General features: G+C 47.3%; 2 protein-coding genes across 2 annotated transcripts in view; one reads left to right on the forward strand and one right to left on the reverse strand.

Annotated features, from left to right (window-relative positions):
- CDC45 (cell division cycle 45) overlaps nt 1-7,744 on the forward strand; it is a 32,220-nt gene extending 24,476 nt beyond the window's left edge. Inside the window, exons 15-19 of the mRNA XM_004694967.2 lie at nt 24-107; nt 2,353-2,471; nt 4,801-4,877; nt 6,164-6,230; nt 7,665-7,744. Coding sequence (XP_004695024.1) covers nt 24-107; nt 2,353-2,471; nt 4,801-4,877; nt 6,164-6,228 — 345 coding nt within the window. The 3' untranslated portion in view covers nt 6,229-6,230; nt 7,665-7,744. The remainder of the gene's footprint in view (nt 1-23; nt 108-2,352; nt 2,472-4,800; nt 4,878-6,163; nt 6,231-7,664) is intronic.
- A 2,561-nt stretch (nt 7,745-10,305) lies between these two features.
- CLDN5 (claudin 5) lies at nt 10,306-11,719 on the reverse strand. Its single transcript, XM_004694970.2, has one exon. It carries the CDS (start codon nt 11,565-11,567, stop codon nt 10,911-10,913), a length of 657 nt encoding a protein of 218 aa, XP_004695027.1. The 5' UTR covers nt 11,568-11,719; the 3' UTR covers nt 10,306-10,910.
- Nucleotides 11,720-22,540: the final 10,821 nt, after the last annotated feature.

The following is a 22,540-nucleotide window of genomic DNA, read 5'->3' on the forward strand; positions in this document are numbered from 1 at the left end:
TCCCCCCACCACCTCCCCACCAGGGTGCCCCAGATGTCATGCTGTTCTCCAAGCCAGCATCCCTAAGCCTGCTCAGCAGACACCTGCTCAAGTCCTTTGTGTGTTCGGTGAGGAGCTGGGTAGTGGGTGCCAGAAATCAGGTACTCAGACTGGGTGTTAGAAACTTGACTACAGGTAGCTTTTCGAGCTGTGTATTCCTCAGCTGACCCCTAAGAAATTTGTGGTTCCCACAGTTCTGACTTTATCACTCACTCTCCAGTTCTCAAGTGACTAAGGAGGAGTCTAATGGGACACATGAAGCTAGGTGTGGGACTTGTGTTCAGCAATGGCAAATCAGGGAAAGACCACATTGGTTGGAGTATGAACTTGCTTCCCAGCAAAACTTTTGTTTTCAGGAATTACTTTCCCTTTTCTGTGTGTGGCTCTGTCTTCTGTGTTTGGCCCATGATACCTACTCAGCTCATATTTAGGCAGAAGTGCCTTGCCTACTAATAATATCAGGTTCCTGAGTGTGATTATGGTAGGGTTGATCCTGCACATTTCAATCATGGAAATCTTTTTGTCCTCCCAGGTCAGCAGTATGGGTTTATCACTATTCATAAATGGTCCAAAGACTTAGAAGGCCCATTACTGTTAGTATAACCACATAGATGAAATATCACTTATTGACATGGAATGGAAATGACACTTTCGTATATATTTAAAAGATATGTACACATACGTACACTCCCCTCCTACCCCCTACCTTCAGGGCTTATTACATAATGCTACAAAAATGGGAGGCATGAAGCTGGAGGAGTTCCAATATACACAGCTCATTGAACTGTCTCAAGCATAAAAACTGAATTTACACTGTAAAAATAGTTTCATCAAACATTTTGGACTAACCTCCAACAAAGCAAATAATGAATACCAATGATTTTCATCCTATTCAACACAACTTAAAATATAAAAGGTCAACAGTTGTGAAAGTCCAGAAAATGTAGAAGTTATTGGAATATAATGTATTTCACCAAAAAAAGTCTATAGCAAAGCAGTTTTGTCCTGAGTTTTACATACTTAAGAGTCATAATTTATTAAACTCCATCAGGTTAAGCTAGAACAAATGATAGAGAAATTATTACTTCAAACAAGATGTGACTGTCCTTTAATCTTTTAAACAAGAGTTTCACTTGTAGAAGAACATCATGTACTTGGAATATCATAAGTTATAATTAAAGAGCACACATAGAAAACTATTTACTTTTTTCTTTTTAAAGTGCCATATATACTTTTCATTAAAAAAAAGTGAACAGGAGCTATACATGTGGAGATGAAAGACAACAAAGAGAATTTTTTAAAAGATGTATATATTTATGCATTCAAGAACTGGGGTACAGGCCAGAGATGTATGTGGGGTGCTAAAGATTCATCAGAGAGACGGAGTGGGGAACAGAACAGGCAGGTCTACTGAAATACACTGCTGAGGAGAGCAGCTGGTCGAACAGGAGAAGTCTCCCATGCCATATGGGTCATCACCCTGGCCAGGGATCAAACTCATGTTGCAGTGGCTGAATACAGCTTTAACCCATTGCATACAGGGAGGGCCCCAACCAAGAGAATCTTACTCTTCTTTCTAGGATGAGGGTTTATGCCATTATTAGCTACCTTAAACAAAATGTTTAATAGAAGATAGCATGATTAGCTGGCTTTTAGGTAAAGGTAATTAAGTAATAACCAAAAATGAACTAAGGACAAAACATGAGCTCTGAAGTCCATTAGGCTGGGTTTCAATCTCAGCCACCTCAGTTATTTGACCTTGACTCTCATTTGCCTCCTCTATAAAACGGTTGAACAAATATTGCTTCACAGTCTCCATTCTTTAATCAGACAGTTATTAAGCAAACACAATCTGTCGGATGTCAGAGCTTTGCATCCTGTGCTGCCCCTCAGTCCTGGACTAACCAAACAGTCGGTCACCTGTGTTGCAGAGTATAGTGCCAGGGTAAGCAGTGAAGGAAATACTTGAGCGCGGCTTCCTATTGAGGAAGTACTAGGGAAAACGGATAGTGGTGTGGGTACTTGTAGCGTCAGAGGTTGGCACATATCTAGAGAAGGTAAAGCAAGATGAGGGAGTGGGCAGGGCCAAAGGGAGATAGGTAACAGCTTGGGACACTGGGGCTGGGGGTGGTAGGCTGGGGGGACAAGTTGTTAGGGTCCTAAGGGCAGCAGCATGAAGATTTGCTCTCCTGGTGAGAAAGGTCCCTCAGGCTTTGGGAGAATGAGCAGCTGGTACTGCGGAGGCATGTGAACATGGTGAGTGGTGCACTCACTGTGTGGGGCCATGCCTAAGGTTGCACTTTGCCTTCACAGACAAAGAACCGGCGCTGCAAGCTGCTGCCTTTGGTGATGGCCGCACCTCTAAGTGTGGAGCAGGGCACAGTGACCATGGTGGGCATTCCCCCAGAGACTGACAGCTCGGACAGAAAGAAGTAAGCCGGCTTTTGCTTGTCCTGTGGCTATGTATCATTGATCTGTAGGCCCTGCTGCATGGATGGTGTTTTCCTTTAAGCCATACACAAAGCTTTTCCACCACAAAGCACATGAAGGCTTAAATTCTCAGACTGCAGGTTAACACCAAACCTGTTTTTCTTGATGAAACTTATGAGTGCTTGTAGTTTGCTTTCCTAAATAAGTGATGAAATCAGTAAGGGCAGTCATGAGTCAGCCTCAAGCACTTGTAGTGAGCAGGACACCTGGGATGAGCCCAGGCCATAGCTGTGTGAGGCAGCAAGTACTGAATGAGAGTGGCCACTGTAAGACGAGACTGGTCTGGAACTGCCCCCCAGTACATTCCCTGGGGGACAAGTTCCCATCCTGGTAGAGATTGTCAGGTCTTGTTCTGAAAGTGCAACACAGATACCAGCAGATGGAGGCCTCCATCTTTGGGCTACAGGTAACAGGATTTTGCTGTAAGAGAACTTGAGAACTCTTAGTAGCCCCACACCCACATAGCATAGGTAGAGGGGAGCAGAGGAATGGTGGCATACTTGCTGTTCTCTTCTCAGACTGTGCTGAAGCTGAGCATATCCTTCCAGGCCAGGGTGTCTGGCTCCCTTGGGCAAACCAAAGTCCTATCAGCTGACGATGGGTGACACCAGCAGTAGAGTGTAACCCAGTACCCTGGTTCTGTGGCTCTTGGGCAAGAACTCCCTAGGCTTAAACCCTCTTCTGAGAAGTAAGCAGTTTGCACCAAAAATTAGGAGTTTCAGTTCAGCCACCCCAGAAATTAAGCTTCACCTACAGGGTTCCTAGAGATCAACTGTGTGTGCATTGTCTTTGAAGCCTTCATGGACAAGCATCCACTGTCTCCTTGGGACCTCATGTTGACCTTTGGGACTTCAGAATCTATCCCTGTACCACCCAAATGAGTCAAGTTCATTGTTTGCTGAAACCCAAATTGAGATTTGTGTCGAATGCCTTTAAAAGTTCAGCTACAAGAGCTGAGGACAGTGCAGTGAGATACACAGGGATATGCCCAGAGTGCACTGCCATGCCCAAGCAGAGTTCCATGGATCTCTATGGTTTGGTCAGCAAATTGTGAGGGGTTTTTCACCCTTCTGCTGCTGCACTGTTGTGCTTCTTCCTGCCTGCTGCATCCAAGCCAGCTGTCACCAACAGATAGGGCCCAGGGCACACCTGGGTTCTCCCTGCCCTTCCATTCTGCACAGCCAGGGCAACCCATGGCCCATCCCTCCACTCCCTTACCTCCTAGGTGCAGCAGGCCTATGCTTTCTAGCACATCATTGTAAGCGACCTAGAACCCATCATGAGTGATGGCAGGCAACAGGATGCTGCCACCCAGCACCCCAAACTGACTAACTTCATGGGCAGTACTGGGGCAGCAGGGGGCTGAAGACCGCCTAGTGTCCTGCACCCCTGAGTGTTTCTAATTAGTTCTCCTTGGCCTCTTGCTACCGAGGACACTGGTCTCAAATCTGAATCAATCCTGACTCAGCTATCTTTAGCTTTGACCTTCTGGGTCTGCAAAAACCTCTTAGCAGTAAGTTGGGACAGGTGATGGACTTTATTTGAGATGAGTGCTTCCATGTTGGCCAGACTTAAAATTGCTGTGCTCTCAGATTATAGTCGTGCTAGAGTTTCCAAGGTACCAGCAAGCACGGTCCGCAGGGACCATCACTTTGGCCTTCACTGGTTGTCTGTCACTATGCTGTGTTGGTCAACGGACAGCTCTGACCCATCAGTCTCCTGCGAGAGTTTCCATGGAGTCTCAAAGCATACATCCCTTTCGGTCCTCCACAACACGCCTATCCTCCCTTCCATGACATTCCCTTCATTTGCACCCCCAGAGGGTAGTTCTGACTCTGCTGGCCTTTGTCCTCTTGGCAACTCAGGCTGGGCTACATCTCCAGGTGCTCCTGCCCCACTGCCCTTACTGCGCCACAAGACAGCTGCACTCCCCACCCAGCCGTGGGGGTGCCACCCAGTCCTGCTATGTTGTGTGAGCCCAGGTCTCAGCTGAGACCCTGGCTGACATCACTGCACTGGGCACTGGGAGACTGCAGCCAGCACCATTGGCTTGAAGCCTCGAGGAGCAGAGGACACTCAGCCTGAGCTGAGAAGCACTCAGCTGGAGCAGGTGGAGGCCAGCAACAAGGTGGTGACTGCCATTGAGCGGAGTAAGACCTTAGACATGTGAACCACTGGTTGATCCATTGGCCAGGGTAGAGTCTGGACCAATTCTTATATCCGTCCTCGGTGTGTAAGAAGGGTCTCCCATTGCCTCTCATGTGTCCACAGCTTTTTTGGACGGGCGTTTGAGAAGGCAGCAGAGGGCACTAATTCCCGGACACTGCACAACCATTTTGACCTTTCAGGTAAGAGTACCCTGCCCAGGGACCCCTTCAAGGTCATCTGATCTCGGAACCAGAGATCCTGGCATTGCTGGAGGGCCCAGCCCTCTGGTCATGCTGGAACCGACCCTGATCAGTTTCTCCTGAAACCTTTCTCCCTGGCTGTAGTCAGCCACTTTCTCACTGTGTCCGCCCAGAGTCGTCCTCTGTCATCCACTCTGTTGTGCGTGCCTTCTGTGTTTGTGTCCATATTTCCTTTATAAGGACACCGGTCTGATTGGATTATCCACTCTAAAAGCTCCATCTCCATATAGTTAGATTCTGAGGTGCACAGAGTTAGAGCTTCAGCATTGAACTTGTTAGGAGGGATATACTTTACCTCCTCTCAGAAAAGATTTTCTCACATCACCACCCCTGATTCCTTAACATTGATTCAGAGTCACTATCATTAAATACCCTGTTTGATTCCTAATTTGTTCAGGAGTCTAGAGCCAGATTTTTTACTCTGGGCCGACTCTGCAGCTTTAGGTTGGACATGTCCAATAGCAGCCACACTCCCTGTTTCCTGTCTCCCACACAGGAGAGGTTGGCCACAACTGATCTGCAGAATGTCCAGCTTGTTCCACAGGGAAGGATTTGGGGGCCAGGAGCTGCTTGGCTTTTCCTGTGGGTGGAGAATTGGGGGGTAGAAAATGGGGTTCAGGGGTAGATTTAGAGGGTGCTTTGGCTGGCACCTGCCTTTGTGGGCTGGGCTTGGGGCACCCGGAGCCATAGCTCTCACAACCAGCCTGCCGACTTTTGCTGTCTGATGATCTCCTGTGTATCTGCTGAGTCTGTTGATCCCGCAGAGATGCAGGTGATTGCATTGTGTTCTCTTCTATGGAAGAGGACACTGAAGCTGAGATACTGGCCTCCTGCTGACTCAGAGGCTTAGGGGGCAGGGCAATGCCAGCAGGGTGGCAAGGCCAGTGTCTGCCCTGTGGTTCTGAGTCACACATCCCTATGGGCTCTCTGCTAAGTGTCCTGGCTACCCAGAGGGTCCTCCCCACAGACCACAGCTCCAGCCTTGCCAACAGCAGCCAAGAATTTCTGAGGATTAAGTACTGAGACAGAAAAATGTAACCTCTTAGGCCCAGGATATTCCAGGCCATCAAGGAGTCTTGGACATTTTGGAATGTGCTGGATGGAGGTTTGTCCCTCTTAGACAGTTGGGAAAAGGAAGTTATTATGCTTGACTTGTTTTTCTCACCTCTCCCTCACTTTGCCCCTGCTCCTCCCTTCTCACAGATGTTTTTCTTTCATTACTTCAGTAATTGAACTGAAAGCAGAGGATCGGAGCAAGTTTCTGGATGCACTTGTTTCTCTCTTGTCCTAAGGGTAAGTTGGGAGGGTCAGGCACTGACTGGGTTCCCAGGGGCCTCCTCAGAGGACTCAGGTGGTCCTGCTGCAGGGCCTGGCTCTGTCCAAGTTGTCACAAGTGTCCCTGATACTCTGCCTCTCCTTAGTCATTGTCTTCCTCAAGCCAGGCTTCTACTTGGGCTTCAGACCTGAGCAGGCCTCCTGAAGAAACTTGGGGCCAATACATTTTTCACAGAAATGTCTGTCCCTAGGCTGCTGGCAGTGCCACAATGAGCCATTTTTGAGAAAGTTAATTACATTAAACTCCTAGGAACCCTTCTGAAAGAACCGGAGCTTGCTCTGGTCACAGTGGGTGGTCATCAGCATGCACAGCATGTGGGACACACAGACCTCGTATTGCCAGGAACAAGGGCTGCCTCTTGTGGGTGGGGAGCACCTGGAGAATTGCTCCCTTTGAAACCTTACTTCAGTCTCTGGGTGGGAGCCCACAAAGACATCTGTCTCGGCGCCTGTATGCCTGTTTTTGGGAAAGCAAAGCTTTTGGCAGCTACTCAGCTAAGAAATGTCTGTTCTACTTGGCCCCTCACTAGTGTGTGGCTGCTGCTGACAGCTTCCTGTGACACTGGATGCCCCACCAACCAGGGCTCTCCCCAGTGCCCCTCATTGCTACCTCTTTCTTGAGGAACCGCATGGAAAATGGGCCAGGGGCCTATTTTCTTAACCCAGTTTTCTGTCAGTGGATGCTCATGTCCAGTCCTGTGTCTCCCTAAGCTCTGGGCTGAAACCACTACTGTGGCAGAAGTGACCTGTCAAGGTAGAGGGTCCCCTTCTGCTGGCCCAGGATCCTCCCAATGCCCCCATCTGTGGTGAGCTGCAAGCTACAAGGGGCAGGTTCCCATATCCCTGTGGAAGTCCCAGTGGAATCTGCTAAGAACAGCATAGGGGTCCTCAGGGACTCTGCAGTCCCTCAGGGTGAGCTGGACTGGATCAGGCAGTTGGAGGAGATGTGGGGCCAAACCCTTTGGGTACCTTACATACAAGCTGAGCCTGTTCACTCATCTCACTCCTTTGGACAAGTGCTGGACCTCATGATAGGGCCTTAGGGCTAGGGGCAGAGGTGAAAATCTGTGACTCAAAGATTACAAGTGGGGACTCTGATGCTTTCTGCCACCAAGACAGTGCAGGATAGGTGAACTGGGAAGGGGAGAAGCCATGTGAGTATCTTCCCCCCACAAGGTGGCGTCTGCAAAGTGAGGAGGTGCTGGGGACCATACCAATAGCAGCCTGGCCCTGCCTGGGGGAACGATCTCTTTCCATAGACAGTGGGGTCCACTTGTGTGAATGGAGGAGGCTACCAGAAACAGCAGTCCAGCTTGTTGGAGGGAAGCCTGGACATTAATTTATTTGGGAAGGCTTTAATATTTTCTGACATTTTTTTTTCTTCTTTTTCAGCATTTGATTTCTTCAGAAATTACTTCCTCCTTATTTATATTAACTGGCTTTTATTCAGGTAGTAAGTTATGGATAAGAGTTTTAGAATCACGGACAATTGGTTTTTAATGAAATAAAATGCGTATTTTAGTTTCTATTCCTCCATCTTTGTTGCTTTGCTGTCACAGGGCCAACTCCTGATTGTGCCCTGAGTCTTCATGGGTCCAGAGGAGTCTTGATCATGTGTGCTGGGTGCCCTTGAAGGCCAGCAGGAAATGAGCACAATGGGTAACCACCCAGATCAGTCCCAGGGACAAAGTTGCCATGTACTGACCACTGCCCAGCGATACCATAGGGACTTAGCTGTCCACCTTCCCACCACTTCCTGTACACCTAACCTCAACAAGGCCACCCTCTTGACCAATCCCTGTAAGTCCCCACCCACTCACCAGAGCCCTCATCCATTGTCTGGGTGCCCACCAGGCCCACATACACACAGTAGGACCCACGAGGCTTCCGGGTGAGTCAGGCACAGATAGCAAGAACCTAAGCTAGGATGGGCAGGCTGTCTGAGGGGCTCCAGACAGATACCAAGTGCCAAGAAAGACCTCACCCATATACTGGTCACAGCGGTCGAAACTGGGTAGGACCATGGCAGGCAAGGTCTATGCATCAAGGATTCCCAGTCAAGACAGCTGTGGTGTCAGCAGGTCCTGCCTGCCAGATGTCTGAACACCTGCAAGGCAGAAGGAATCAGGAGACGAGGAGAATGTCACATGGTCCCTTCCTTCGAGGGAGGAGAGTGCTGTCTATATAAGTGGCAAAGAAGCCACTGTAGCTCCACCTGAGGCTAGGTACTAGGGAAGCAGGCAGGCTGAAGGACCATCCATGGTCACCTGGCTGTGGCACCTGAGACAGTGACAGAAGTTAGCGTGATTTGGGCAGGCTTTAGATTAGGGGTGGAGGGAAAACCCAGAAAAGAGTGACTTGGGACTGACGATGCAGGTGAGTGTAGCCAAGTCTCAGGTGATCATCGAAAATGGCCAGCAGGCACCATGAGGTCAGTTGGATTGGAGGCCAGCTCTTCTCCCTGACCTCCAGCAGTGGCCCTACCTACCAGGAACAGGGCTGCTCTTTCTGGAATGGATCGGCCAATAGTCAGTGTTCCCCACTGGGCTCCCCCAAGACTCTCTAGCTGTTAGTTCTGGGAAGCTAGTGCTGTACAGCCCTTGGGAATAGAAGCTGATGCCTGGGACCTGAAGGAGTCAGAGCTCTGCCCTGACTGCTCCGCCTCCAGCTTCTACTCCTGGCCCAACACCCTGTCCTGGGCACTGTTGGCCCAGCAGCCGGGGCAGAGTGCATGGACCTTTGCTCTGAGTTCCTTAGAAGGGCACTTGTGTGCCCTGGGGTGGCTCTTGGTCCCTGCTGCACAAAGCAGAGGGCGGGACAGAGGCTGCAGGTACAGGGATTGACCATTGTTGGGAGTGCAGGTCACCAGGTTTTCTGGCTTTCCTGAAAGTCCCACTCCCTGACTGATCCTGAATCTGTCTGGGTTTTGGAGCAGTCTTCACAGCATCTGCTGAGTCTGGCCTCGGGTATCTCCCCTTTCCTTATGGTGGGCAATCAGGCCAATCTTGGGAGAGCTCTCGCTGCTGGATGCAGCCCACATATCTACGTTCAGTGCGGGTGGCAGATGCCAATCCTTCTGCTGTGCTTGAAGTTCCTCCCTGCAGTGCCCACTCCTGTGTACTTGTATCTTATGCCCTTTGGCAGATGTGAAAGCATATCATTAGTTCAAAGTACCTAATCAGGCTAGAAGCAACGAGCTCTGAGTTGTAAAACTCTGGCTTGTTTTACCCTGCTTCTACCTCCTTCCATATGATTTCCCCCACCCCCCACCCCCAACACACACATACAGCTCACACAGGGTGCTTCCAGCATGACTGGCAAAGGTGCTGATGTCTGGGCTGGACATGGATAGCAGGGTGAGTACAGAGCTACATAAGGACTGACCAAAGGGTTTGGGATGGGAGCAGAGCCTAGGCACTCGGCACCTGGCTGCCAGTGCCTTCTTCCATGCAAAGTTCTTGTTCTGTAGTTTGTTTTCCTGGAGCCATGCACACATCCTGAATTTGCCCATTTCCACAACACCATTGGCAGAAAGAGCCTGGTAGGTGTTGTACAGATGCCCATGGCCATTTGGTGTAACCTGGAAATAGAGGCCTGAGAAGGATGTGGGAAGCACCCACCCTGTGGTTCATGGAGCTCAGGCTCTTGGGCAAGGCAAGCTGCCTGGCTGTTCACTCTTACCCTTCATTCCAAGATTCCCACTTACTGGCCAGGGTTGTGGGAGGGGTGATACCAACTGGGCTCTGCATGTCTGCCCAGGACCGCTTCCCATGCCCCCCATCCTCACCCCCCCACAATGGCTCAACAACAGCTACTCTTGACTACACACCTCACTTTCCTGGGTTGTAGCAAGCTGTGACTTCCAGTCTGCAGGAAGGTGTCTGGGAAGCAGAGAGGGTTCAAGAAAAGGTCATGGGATCTTCTGGACCACAGAGGCCAGTGCTGGGGGATCTGTACAGAAGGGGAGCAGTGGGTGGGTGAGAAATGGGGCTGCTAGGGAAAGGACAGAGAACAGGACACAGGTGGGAGGTATTCAAACCATTTACTAAACAAATTCTTACCCTCCCCTAAGCTGCGCAGGGCCCCAGCCTCACACCCAGGATCTGGTGTCCACAAGTCTCGCCTTGGTAGCTTGCCGGGTGAGGTCCAAGTCTCGGTTCTCCCTGGTCCACGTCCCACCTATGAGGCCAAGGCCGGTAGTACATTTCTCCCGCAGCCCAGTTTAGGACCCTGGGTTCTTTTGCCTCTCTGGAATCACGAGGAGCAGCTGGGGATGACTGCGTCATCCAAGACCCAGAGGATCAGGGACAGAAGAGGCATTTTCAGTCTAGTGGCTACAAGGCAGGTGGATCGCGCGTCCAACATAGATAAGAGCGAGCAGCGCGCACAGAAAAAACTTAGTAAGTCCTCCAAGTGCCTTTCGCTGATTCGGGGCAGGGCGCGGCTGATGGCTGACAGAACAGGCTGTGAGCTGATCTCTGCCTGTGGGCCGCGTCCTGGTGTAGAGTGGGCGGCTCTGCGGAGCACGTACGCTGCACTGCGCGGTCCAGCGGAGTTCGCCGTCCACGCAGGCTCCCTGGGCCGGTGTCCGGCTCGCGGGCGTGGCTGGCGCGCGGAAACCCGCGGTGCTCCGCGCGCTCAAACATAGTTCTTTTTGTCGTAGTCGCCGCTGGCCGCGGGCCGCCGCGGCGCGGAGTACTTGACCGGGAAGCCGAGGTCCGGGCGACCGGCGTAAACCCAGGCGCCGCAGCACACTAGGCCACCGCCGCACATCAGCAGAGCCGAGGCCGCCCAGCCGATGTACAGCGCTGCGCCCAACTCATACTTCTGCGACATGGGCACGGTTGGGTCATAGAACTCGCGGACCACGATGTTGGCAAACCAGCAAAGTGGCACCAGCGCCAGCAGCCCACAGAGCGCGTAGAGAGCGCCGCCCGTGAGCGCCACGCGCGCCTTCCCCGGGCCGGGGGCCACGCAGGTGGTGCACTGCGCGCCCGCCAGGCTCACGAAGAGCGCAACTAGCGCTAGAAGCACGGCGCTGACGGTCAGCGCCCGAGCCGCCTGCACTTCCGTGCTCAGGGCTAGCACCGAGTCGTACACCTTGCACTGCATGTGCCCGGTGCTTTGCACCACACACGACATCCACAGCCCCTTCCAGGTGGTCTGCGCCGTCACGATGTTGTGGTCCAAGAAGGCGGTCACTTGCCACATGGGCAGTCCGCACGCCAGGATCAAGCCCACCCATCCCACCAGGCACAGCACCAGGCCGAGGATCTCCAGCGCCGCAGACCCCATGGCTGGAGACAAGACGCGCGTCCGACGGCCCAGGAGCCTCCAGATGGACGCCGAAGTGCCTCTCGCGAACCGCTAGGGCCCTAAACGGGCCCGACTACCTCCGCGCCCTCGCCTGGGCTCAAAACCCTCTCGATACGTCCTGCGGGTGGGCAGCTCGGCCTCGGATCTAAGGGTGCCTCCAGGGGGGCTTCCTATTTGAAGGTCGGGGCGGATCTGTCCCTCAGGCCAGGCCCCCCAGCCCTGACCAGCCAATCCGCACGCGGATTACGGCCTTCAACCAATGACAGCCCCCCTCCCCCACACCCCACACCCCGAGCTGGGGGAGTTGGCGAAACAACTGCGTGAGGGTAGCGAAGAGTGCAAGGCCCCCTCTGCCCCGCCGCCACCGTCTCCCTACCCCCCTGCAACCACTGGAGTCTCCGCTGAGGGCGTTCGGGCTGACGTGGGGGCCCCCCCCCACCCCGCGCGTACACTTCCCGAGCCGAGCCTCTTCCCGCTTTCCCCTGCCACTTCATTAGCTGACAGGAACCTTGCCTTGCACTAATGTCCCCCGTCACAATCCTGAGTAAGCCTGAAGGTCCCTACTAACCTTGCCCACTCCGAAGCTTGCCCTGGATTCCATGCCCAGCCCAGGTCCTTTCTGTGCGGTGCCCCTCGAGTCCTGGCACTGTCTGCCCACAGATTGAGAGACTAGACAAGCCTGTGCTGGTCAAGGCAGGGGCTCCTGATTCTCCCAAAATCCTACCTAGCACCACTGTCCAACTGCTGCGCCAAGGGGCCAGCAGAGAACAGGCAGCACAAGGCCTTTCAACTGCTGCCCCCAACCTTACTGCACTTGTTTCTAGGGCTTCGCAGACCTCCATCCTTCCAACCAGCTGCTCCTCTTGAGCTGTTGTCCATACCCCAACCTCAGAGGCCCAGCTCCAGCGACACCATTAAGGAAGTCACCAGTGTTCCCCAAAATACAGTACACAGACTTCTCTCCAAGAGCTGCCTGTGGCTTCAGGCCTAGCTGCTTGCTCTGACCCTTAGACAGGAGAGACACAAAGGGATAGGTCGGGACTGTGCTGTTCCACCAGTGGCAGTTGTACCCCTGGCACCCCAGGCTTCTGGCCACCCTCCGGAAGCCAACTTGGAGTTTCCTGGCTAGGAGGAAGAGCCCCCATCCTCACTGGAGGCGGAGGTGCGGATTTCCGGGCATTCTTCTGCACAATGGCCCAGCCATTTCTTGAAAGTCTCATTGGGATGGTTCTGAGACCCCCTGAGGCTCAGGTGGGGATAGGAGGCCTGAAATTTACAACCCCCTAGAGGCACCAGTTCCCTTTCTGGGAGACCTCTCCCCAATCCCTGTTCTGCACTGATGTGGTGAGAGGCTATGATACACAGCCCTCCAAAGAGGAGGCATGGTATGGGAGCCTGACACACACTCAGAGCTTTGGCAAACCTCTCCTCCTCGGCTCTGCTTCCTTCTCCCTCCTCACATGGCTCTGAATTAAAAGGCGCACCCTGACTGTCCAGTGTAGGGAGGCATTAAAGACAAGCTTGCCTGTGGGTGGGGCTTGGGTTTGGGGCAGTTTTGCTCCCCTTCTTAAACTCAAACTTCACCTCAGTGCACAGGATGGTGCTCTGAGGACGGATGCCTCCCTCTCCCCAGACACCAGCTCACTTGTTGCTTCCCTCCTATAGCACACCCACAGCCACTCCCCTACCAGCCTGCAGATCTCCCTGGACACCCCCTCCCCACACACCAAGTCCTTGCCAGGGTCCTCCCACCACCCTTCTCACTGCTCTCTATCCTTTGTGACTACTGCAGGCTCTCTGGCCTCCTGGCCTCTGCTGAGTTCTCCTCTTGAGTCATTCTCCTGAGGGCAACTGTGTCATCTCAGTAGTTCTGGCGCATCTCCCTCACCTGGCTCACGTTGCCTAAAACCATCTGTGGCTCAAGATGCCTGAAGACATAGTGTTGAGTCCCCAAAGTGTTGCATAGGGATGTGCACCCATCTGCGTTGGATCTTGACAGTCCTGCAGCATATAATCCACACCCCATCCAGACTGCACCCTCAGACTAGTGTGTCTCTCAGCCACTGTCTCTTCTGCCTTCAGTGCATGTCTCTCAGGTAGTTGTGCTATTAAGGCTATGTCTTCCTGGATATCTTTCTGCCACCCAACCCCAGCATGGTTCCCAGAAGCCTCCTGGAACTGTTCATATGCTTGCTGGCCTCTCTGCCAGCATGCAGGAATAAGCCTCAACACAGTGACAATCTTCATGCATCTGTCCTGGGCAGGGGACTGCCTGTGATCACAGCTGACCTATGGCTGCCTGTATCCCCATCAGCCAGCTTAAGACTGAAACCAGCAGAAAGCTCTCCTCCTTCATCAGCCTCCTTCTCTCTACCACTTTAGGCCCATCCCAGCACCCAACACCACCCTGAGGTGGTCCCAGCAAGCCCATGTCTCTTTGGGGACAGACTCACAGTATCATAGGGAACTGATGGAAGGACCTCTGCCTCACAATCGGACTTCCACCCCAAACCACTGTGTTGGTTATGGCCTCAGCCCACAGTAGATCCAGAGATACTGCAGAGAGATCCAACCCAAACCTAGGAGGACATGAAACCATACCTACCCTTCCTGCCACTCTCTAGGACCGATCTCCTGGCCACCTGATGTGTGATCTCCTGGCCACCTACTGCATACTGTGTACAGTCTCTGGGCATAGTGATGCCCAGAGAACTCCTGCCTGGCTGACAAATAAAAACTCCTACCAGTAACTGAGTCAGACCATCTTAGGTGTGCTTATGGTTACAGGGGAAAGAGATGCCATCTCTTGTCACAAAGGGCTCTTTGAGGAGGTGATCGTTCAATCTGGGAGGGAAAAAGTTTTGTGCAAGAACCCAGAACTGGGAAGTGGTATGGTGACCAAGGGGCAGAGGAGCCTGGCAGGCCAGGCTACACAGTGGACTAGGGCCTGCAGGCCCAGGTCAGAGGCAGCCTGGAACTGAATAGGGCTGTGAATCCATGATCTCTGGCAAGGGGCTCGAGAGCCAGCACATTGGCCAAGGCCACCTGCTCATCTACAGCTATTGTTCTGCTTTCCCAGGGGAAGTGTGGCAGGATCTCATTAATTGTGAGGGAAAGGCCTGAGTCGGCAAAAAGCAAAGTTTATCTTGAGCAGCTGCAGGCTGACCCTGTACCAGGATGATCCAGTGACCTTCCAAGGACAATCTAAATTTAGGTCCCCGATTCATGGGGACTAGGGCTTGGGAAGCTTCTAGCTGGGATTTCAATTCAGGGGAAGTGAGAAACAATATTCCTTCCACCTTTCAGCTTTGAAACAGTTAAGGATGTTTCCCTTCAGTGTAGCAGATGTTTGCAGAGTATGTCTCCTGTTTAAGGGTCAGAGGAAGAGCACAGAGCTCAGTGCCCTTTCTGGGTGTTTGAGAAGCATCATGGGCAAGGCGGCACTCAGTTCTGCTCTGGGGGCATGAGGTGTCTTGTATGGGAAGGATAGTCCTTGTGCTGGTTCACAGAGCACCCTGCCTGGGCAATGTCGAGCCTGGGTTATTGGCATTGTTATTCTTTGTGGTCAGGACCGTAGCATAGAGTCAGATTTGCCCCTACAAGCAGTAAGCTTTTCTGATGAATAAACTTTTCTTGTCTTGGTTTCTCCACTGGTAACAAAACCCTTCAAGTTAGAGGCTATAAGGGTGGAGGGTCTTCTGCTGTCCTAGAGTAACCAACAGACTCCTGAGACATTCTTCCTTGGCTCCCTTGACCTTCAGAGCTCATCTGACATCAGTTTTGTCCCTTAGAGTTGGTGCCACCAGCTGTTAGTTGAAATCGGAGGGCACTATGGCTTTACCTTTGACCATAGATTGGGAAATGAGGAGAAGGGGACTCTGGTTATCAGAGCTCCAGGGTGCTCATGAACCACAGTGGATGGTAGTTTCTGCAGGGCTCTGTGGTTCCCTGGGAGCCCAGGAAAGACCAACCAAGGATTCTGTGAAATGACAACAGTGCCCCTAGGGGCCAGAACGGCACCTTACCAGCTGCCCTTTACCCTGTGCTGCCTCATGGCCTCTCTGTCCACTTTCCCACCCTAGCCCCTTCCTTCTCCGCATATTGCATTTTGCAACAGTTTTGTACTTTTTCCACTTAATGTTCTAGAACCTCCTTTTTCATTTAGCATCAGTGTTAACATGTTGCTGCTTCCTTTCTAACTACAGGGAAGATGGCCTAAGGGTGTCAGGAAAGAGTCATCTATCTGTACCACTGATGGGGAGGGAGGACAGGGTATGACAACCAGCAATCTGTTCTGAGGCTGTGAAAAGTGGGGGTGGTGATGGGATGAGCTGGCCATCAAAAGGGCTTAGTGGAAAGCACATCCTGGTTCCAGGTAGACGCTGGATTTAATGGTAACATAGTTTGATCATTCTGATAGTTGTATAACCTTCCCTCAAGACAGTGTTACAAATGATAACTACTATAAATAGTGCTACTATACATGTCATTATTCATAAATCTTTGTATTTGGGGATGATTTCCTCAGGAAAAATTCCTTGAAGTAGAATTTCTGGCTCACATCCAGGAGGTTTCACTGACTGGTACCTGAATTGCATACTCAGTTTTTGAAAGTTTACTAGCTGAGTAAGAAGAAACCATTTTCTGACTTTAACTTTCACTTCTTTGAATAGTAATAAAGTAAAATGTTATACCCAGTTGATACTGGTTATTTTTACATCCTCTTTGGTGAGTTGTGTTTTCCTTACTTTATAAGTTAGAAACATTACTTGCTGTCCATTTATCATTTGCTACTTAATATTTTAATGATTATTTCCAGGATATTATTATAAAAGCTTAAATTTTTGAGTATTTGAATCTGTTAAGATTTTCTCTGTATGACTTCTATCTTTACTTTTTACTGTTAAAAAATCCTTCTATATCCAGAAGATACGAATTAAGTAATATTTTCTTATCTTTTCCATCTATCTCTCCTGAGGCCAAGGAAGGCTTCTGATTCTAATCAAGATAGATGGGGACTATCAAGAGTTCACAGTTTTATGCTCAATAGAAAAATGGAGGGAGACAGAAGAAATAGTCAACTTGAAGATAGAATAATAAGATTATTCCATCTGAATAAGATAGAGAATGGGACTGGGGGGAGAAGGAGGAGAATAGAGACTGAAGGGAATGTGAGATTCTAGCATTCATGTCATTGGAATTCCAAAAGGACAGGAGAAAATGTGTGGGGACTAAAAAGCATTCAAAGAAGAAGTGTCTCAAAATATCCTAAATTTGACAAAAGAAAAAACTAGATTCAAGATATTCCTCAAAAACCAAATAAGATAAACCTAAAGAAATCCAAAGCAAGACACATCAAAATTAAACTTCTGAAAACAAAAGACAAAGAAAAAATATATTAAAGAACCAGAGAAAAAGGACATCTCACTAAGAGAAACAAATAAAAGGGCCAAAGATGTCTCATCAGAAACTGTGGAGGGCCTCCCTGGTGGCACACAGGTTAAAGTCAGCACTATTAAGCTATTGCCAGCCACTGTAGCTTAAGTTTAATCCCCAGCCCCAGCCCAGGAGCTGACCCACATGGCATAGCAGACCTTTCCTGTCTCGCGCACTGCTCCCCTCAGCTGTGTATTTCAGTGGATCTGCCTATTCTGCTCCCTACTTCATCTCTGCTGAATCTTCTCACTGCCTGCCACCCCCACCTCTGACTTACACTCTAGTTTTTGGTGCCTAAATAAATAAAATAAATATTAAAAAAACAAAAACAAAAAACTATGGAGTACAGAGAAAGTAGCACACGTTTTTTTTGTTTTTTTGTTTGTTTGTTTTGTTTTTGTGCTGAAAGAAAAAAGCCAATCCAGAATTCTACACCTAGTGAATACATTCTTCAGGAATGAAGGGGAAATCAACATAATCAGGTGAAGGAAGGACTAAAAGTGACTGATGTACTTTTTTGCTTTAAAAAAAAAAATTATTGAGGTCTTCCCTGGTGGCGCAGTGGGTTAAAGCACAGACTAAGAAGCTAAAGTCACTTCAGTGTGAGTTCAATCCCCACCCATGGAAGTGACCCACATGGTGCAGCAGATCTCTCCTGGCCCAACTGCTACTCCTCTCAGCTTTGTATTTCATTGATCTGCCTGTTCTTCTCCCCATGCTGTCTTTGGTGAATCTTCTCACAGCCCCTGCAACTCTGGCCTGTATCCCAGTTCTGTATGCATAAATAAATAAATATTTAATTTTTTTTTAAATTGAAGTATCATTGCTTTATATCACTGTTTGTGTTTTGGAAGTATGGGCTCTCCCCCTTCAGGTGTGGTCACTATAGCACACCAGTGACCCAAACAGCCACAGTCCTCTACCACAGTCCACTGTGCTCTCTCCCTACACTGTTCTCCCCATCTCTTGCTACCCTTCCCCCTCTCACTGGGGTCAAAGGTACAGGTCTATGTTCATCCTACACCAAGAACTAAACTTGAATGTTCTACTTTTGTTGACACACACACCAAAAAAACTATATATGTTGAAAGGGAAAGCAAGAACACTGAAAATTTTCACCTTGTAATCCATATCTCTAAAGATTAAATTTACAATGTAAGGGTAAAGATAAGTTTCCCACTCTGTGAGTTAAAGGTTGTAATTGTGGGTCAAGGGGAGGGTGAGGCAGGTGGCACCAATGTCATATAAGGCTGGCCTGTATTTAGCTGGCCTATAGTCCTGCAAACCTCCCTGAGACTGTGGAAGATTAGTCTACCACAATCCCACCTAATTCTTCTGAACTCAGAAATTCATTACTACTAAACCGCAGTCCAAAAAATACTACAGGAAGTCTGAAGCCAAAACCAACAGAGGAATGAATAAGAAGAACAGAATAAAATTGGAATAAAATCACAAAAAGGCAAACAAAATGGCAAGTACAGATTCTAACTTATCACTATTAACCCTACAGGTACATGGACTTAATTAATAATAAAAAAAATAGATACAAAGTACCAGGTTGGATCAAAAAACAAAATCCAACCTTCTTCTGTTTTCAGGAAATACATTTTAATACAAAATATAAACAGACTGAAAGTAAAAGATTGGAAAACAACCCTACAAGCAATTGTACCCCAAAAGAAGGCAGGAACAGCTATACTTATATCCGATGAAATAGACTTCAAACTAAAAAAGTTAAAAAGAGACATAGATGGGCATTATATTATGTTTAAGGGGACAATAATCAGGAAGATATAATACTTATCAACATACACTCACCAAATGAAGGAGCACCAAAATATATGCAACAATTATTATCATCTCTGAAAACAGACATTAGAGAAAATACATGTGTAGTAGGAGACGTCAAAAAAAAAAAACCAAATGATCCAGTCAAAAAATGGCAGAAGAGGGCCCTCCCTGGTCACTCAGTGGGTTAAAGCGCAGCACTGTGAGCAATCCACAGCCACTGCAGTATGAGTTCATTTCCCGCCCAGGGAGGTAACCCACATGGCATGGCAGACCTCTCCTGACTCACCTACTGCTCCCCTCAGCAGTGTATTTCAGTCAGTCTGTGTGTTATACTCCCTGCTCTTTCTCTGGTGAATCCTCTTTCTCTGGTCACCCCTCCGGCCAGTACCCCAGTTCTTATATGTGTAAATAAATAAGTCTTTTTTTAAAAAAAAAAAATAAGCAATAGAGCTAAAAAAGGCACTTCTCCAAAGAGGAAATGCAAATGCAGGTATATGAAAAAAATGTTCAACATCACTTATGATTAGGGAAATACAAATCAAAACCACAGTGAGATGCCACCTTACACTAGTAAAACGGCATGTATTTAAAAAAAAGAAAAAAAGAACTAGCAACAACAAATGCTGGCAAGGACATGGAGGAAAATGAACTCTCTACACTGCTAGTGGGAAGACAAACCGATCCAACCACTACGGAAAGCTGTGTGGAGTTTCCTCAAACTACTAAAAATAGGACTACCATATGACCCAGCAATCCTATGCCTAGGACTCTACACAAAGGACACAAAAACATTAATTCAAAAGGACACCTGCACCCCTCTGTTTATTGCAGCACTATTTATAACAGGAAAGATATGGAAACAACCCAAATACCCCAACATAGAAGATTGGATCAAAAACATATACACAATGGAATACTGCTCAGTGATCAAAAAAGATAAACTCATGCCATTCACAGCAACAAGGATGGAGCTAGAAGAGATTATGCTCAGTGAAATAAGTCAGAAGGAAAAAAATATATTGGGTGGTTTCACATGTAGGAGGAATATAGGAGAACAAAATACAGGGTGTGGGAGAATAATAACAAAAAAATACGGGCAACTATAAATCAGAGACATTCTGTGGGGGAGGAGGAGGGAGAAAGATGAGAAAAGGGGAGGGAAGAGCACAGGGAACCATGGTGATGGTGCACAGGGAATGGGTGATGGGAATTCTATGGGGACTACACCCGAGAGGAGAAAGCAAGCATTGTACAAAAATGAGCGATGATGTAAAATATAAATAAATAAATTATATTAAAAAATAAAAGAAAGTTGTCATGGACAGATAAAGACATTACCTAGTGACAATAGGGTAAATCCTCTTGGAAGGCACAGCAATCCTAACTGTGTGCGCTTAACAACAAAGGAAAAATAAATGAATAATTGAATGGAAATATAGACAAATCTACAGTTATAACTGAAGTTATAACACTCTTCTCTCAACAATTCAACACTCTTCTCTCAACAATTGATAGAACAATAAGGTAGAAAATCAGAAGGATGATAGAACTCAACATCTTCAAACAATTAAATCTAACCAATGTCTGTAGAATACTACCCTGCAACAGCAGAATAATATTCTTTTCAATTTTTCAGAGAACATATGCTAAGACATAATCTGGGTCATAAAACGAAATTCAACATAAATGAAAATAAAAAGTGAATCTTTGAGCAAAACTGACAAACTTTTAGCTAAACTGACCTCCCCCCCAGAAGAGGGAAGACACAAATTGTTGAAATTAGGAAAGAAAGATAATGATAATCTTGCTAATAAAAAAAGTGATTATAAGGAAATAGTATGAGCAGTTGTATGTCAAAAAAGTTAGATAAATTAAGAAAACAAATTCTAAAACACAAACTATCAAACTAAGTTAAGAAGAAATATAAATCTTGACTAAATCTATGACAAGCATAGAGATTGAACTACTGATTATGAAAAACTATCAACAACAAAAAAGGTATTGCTTCACTGGTAGATGTTTAATGAACAATAAGTAAAATGGCAGAGAGAGTGAGAGAGGAAGAAAGGAGGGTTGGGAGGGAGAAAAGAAGATAGATTTTCTTCCTGACTCTCCCTTCAACAGTGTATTTCAGTAGATATGCCTGTTCTGCTCCCCACTCTGAATTCTCTCACCCCCATCACCTCTGGCCTGTACACCAGTTCTTGCATGTATAAATAAATAAATATTTTTAAAAAATGACTATTTTACCAAAGGCAACATATAGATTTAATGTAAGCCCTATTAAAACTCCAATAATTCTTCAAAGTACTAGAAGAAAATACCAACATTTATATGGCACCATACAAGACCCTAAATAGCTAAAGCAATACTGAGAAAAAAAGAAAATGGAGGCTTTGTGTTACCTGACTTTATATTATAAAGCAACAGTAATTAAAACAATATGGAATTGAACTAAAAGCAAAAATAAGGGAGTCTTTATAGCAAATGATGCGGGGAAAACTTAATGGTCACAGGTAAAGGAATAAAGCTGGATCACTTGCTAACTCAAAACACGAAAATAAATAAAAAGGAATTGAAGATCAATAGAAAGTTTACAACAATAAAATACATAGAATAAAGCACTGGTAAGTATTTCATGATATCAGTGATAGAGAAATGTCTTTGGGAATCAAAAAATTTAATTTGAGGAATTTCCTCAATTTAAAAAATGATACACTGTAAGAGGCATCTTTGGAGAAGATACTCACATATCATACAACCAATGTAGGGTTAATAACCAATGTATACAAAGAACTCATTCACTGCAACAACAAAAAACCCAAACAACAAAATTAATAAATAAGAAGATACAAATAGACAATTTTTCAAAGAGAATATAGAGAAGGCCAAGAAAGAAGAGAAAGATTGATTACCACAGCATTGCTGGTGGGAATGTAAAATAGTTTGACTAATATGGAAACAGTATGGTGCCTTCTCAAAAAAAAAAAAAAAAGAGTTATCATGATCCAGAAACACACCTAAAAGAATTGAAAGTAGAGTGTCATTAATAACAACATAGTTCATTATAACCAAAAGGTGAATACCCATCAGTGGGCAAATGGTTAAATAAAATGTGTTATATCTCTATAATGACAAATTAGTCCTGTTTCAATACCAGATGAAATATAATTTAAGACAACAAAATACAATATTGTCTTGATGGAACTACAAATATAAAGCCATGTCTCTGGTAATATTAATCAGAAAACATTAGAGGTAAAAAAGGTGATTTAAACATTGATGCTCCTCTTAGTGAACAGAAAAATAAGAAGCTGTTAGTCAACTTTATGCCAACAAATGTGAAAACAGATTAACTGTGAAGATATTCTGACAATAGCCACAGCATGGATAAACTTTGAAGATATTCCACTAGGTGAAGTATAGGTCCCTCACAGAAAGACAGGTATACATGATTCTTCTTAAATATGAATATTTTGAGTAGTCCGAGTCATTGAAATAAAAATAAATTTGTGATTACTAGGGGCACAGGAGAGGAGAAATGTGAAGTTGTTTAATAGTATTTTATAATATATTTCTGGTTCTGCAAGATAAAAGGTTCTGGAGATTGGTTTGCATAACAGTGTGTGTATATTTAACACGACTGAATTGTATATTTAACACTACTGAAGTGTAGGGTGGAATATTTTATGTGTCTTTAACCACAATTAAAAATATTAAGAGTC

The sequence above is a fragment of the Condylura cristata genome, unplaced genomic scaffold, assembly GCF_000260355.1.
Source record: "Condylura cristata isolate star-nosed mole 26May11 unplaced genomic scaffold, ConCri1.0 scaffold00051, whole genome shotgun sequence".
NCBI lineage: Eukaryota > Metazoa > Chordata > Mammalia > Eulipotyphla > Talpidae > Condylura > Condylura cristata.

Excerpts from the sequence above, each read along its gene's own strand:
- CLDN5 (XM_004694970.2), bottom strand. The coding sequence starts at position 11,567 with ATGGGGTCTGCGGCGCTGGAGATCCTCGGCCTGGTGCTGTGCCTGGTG.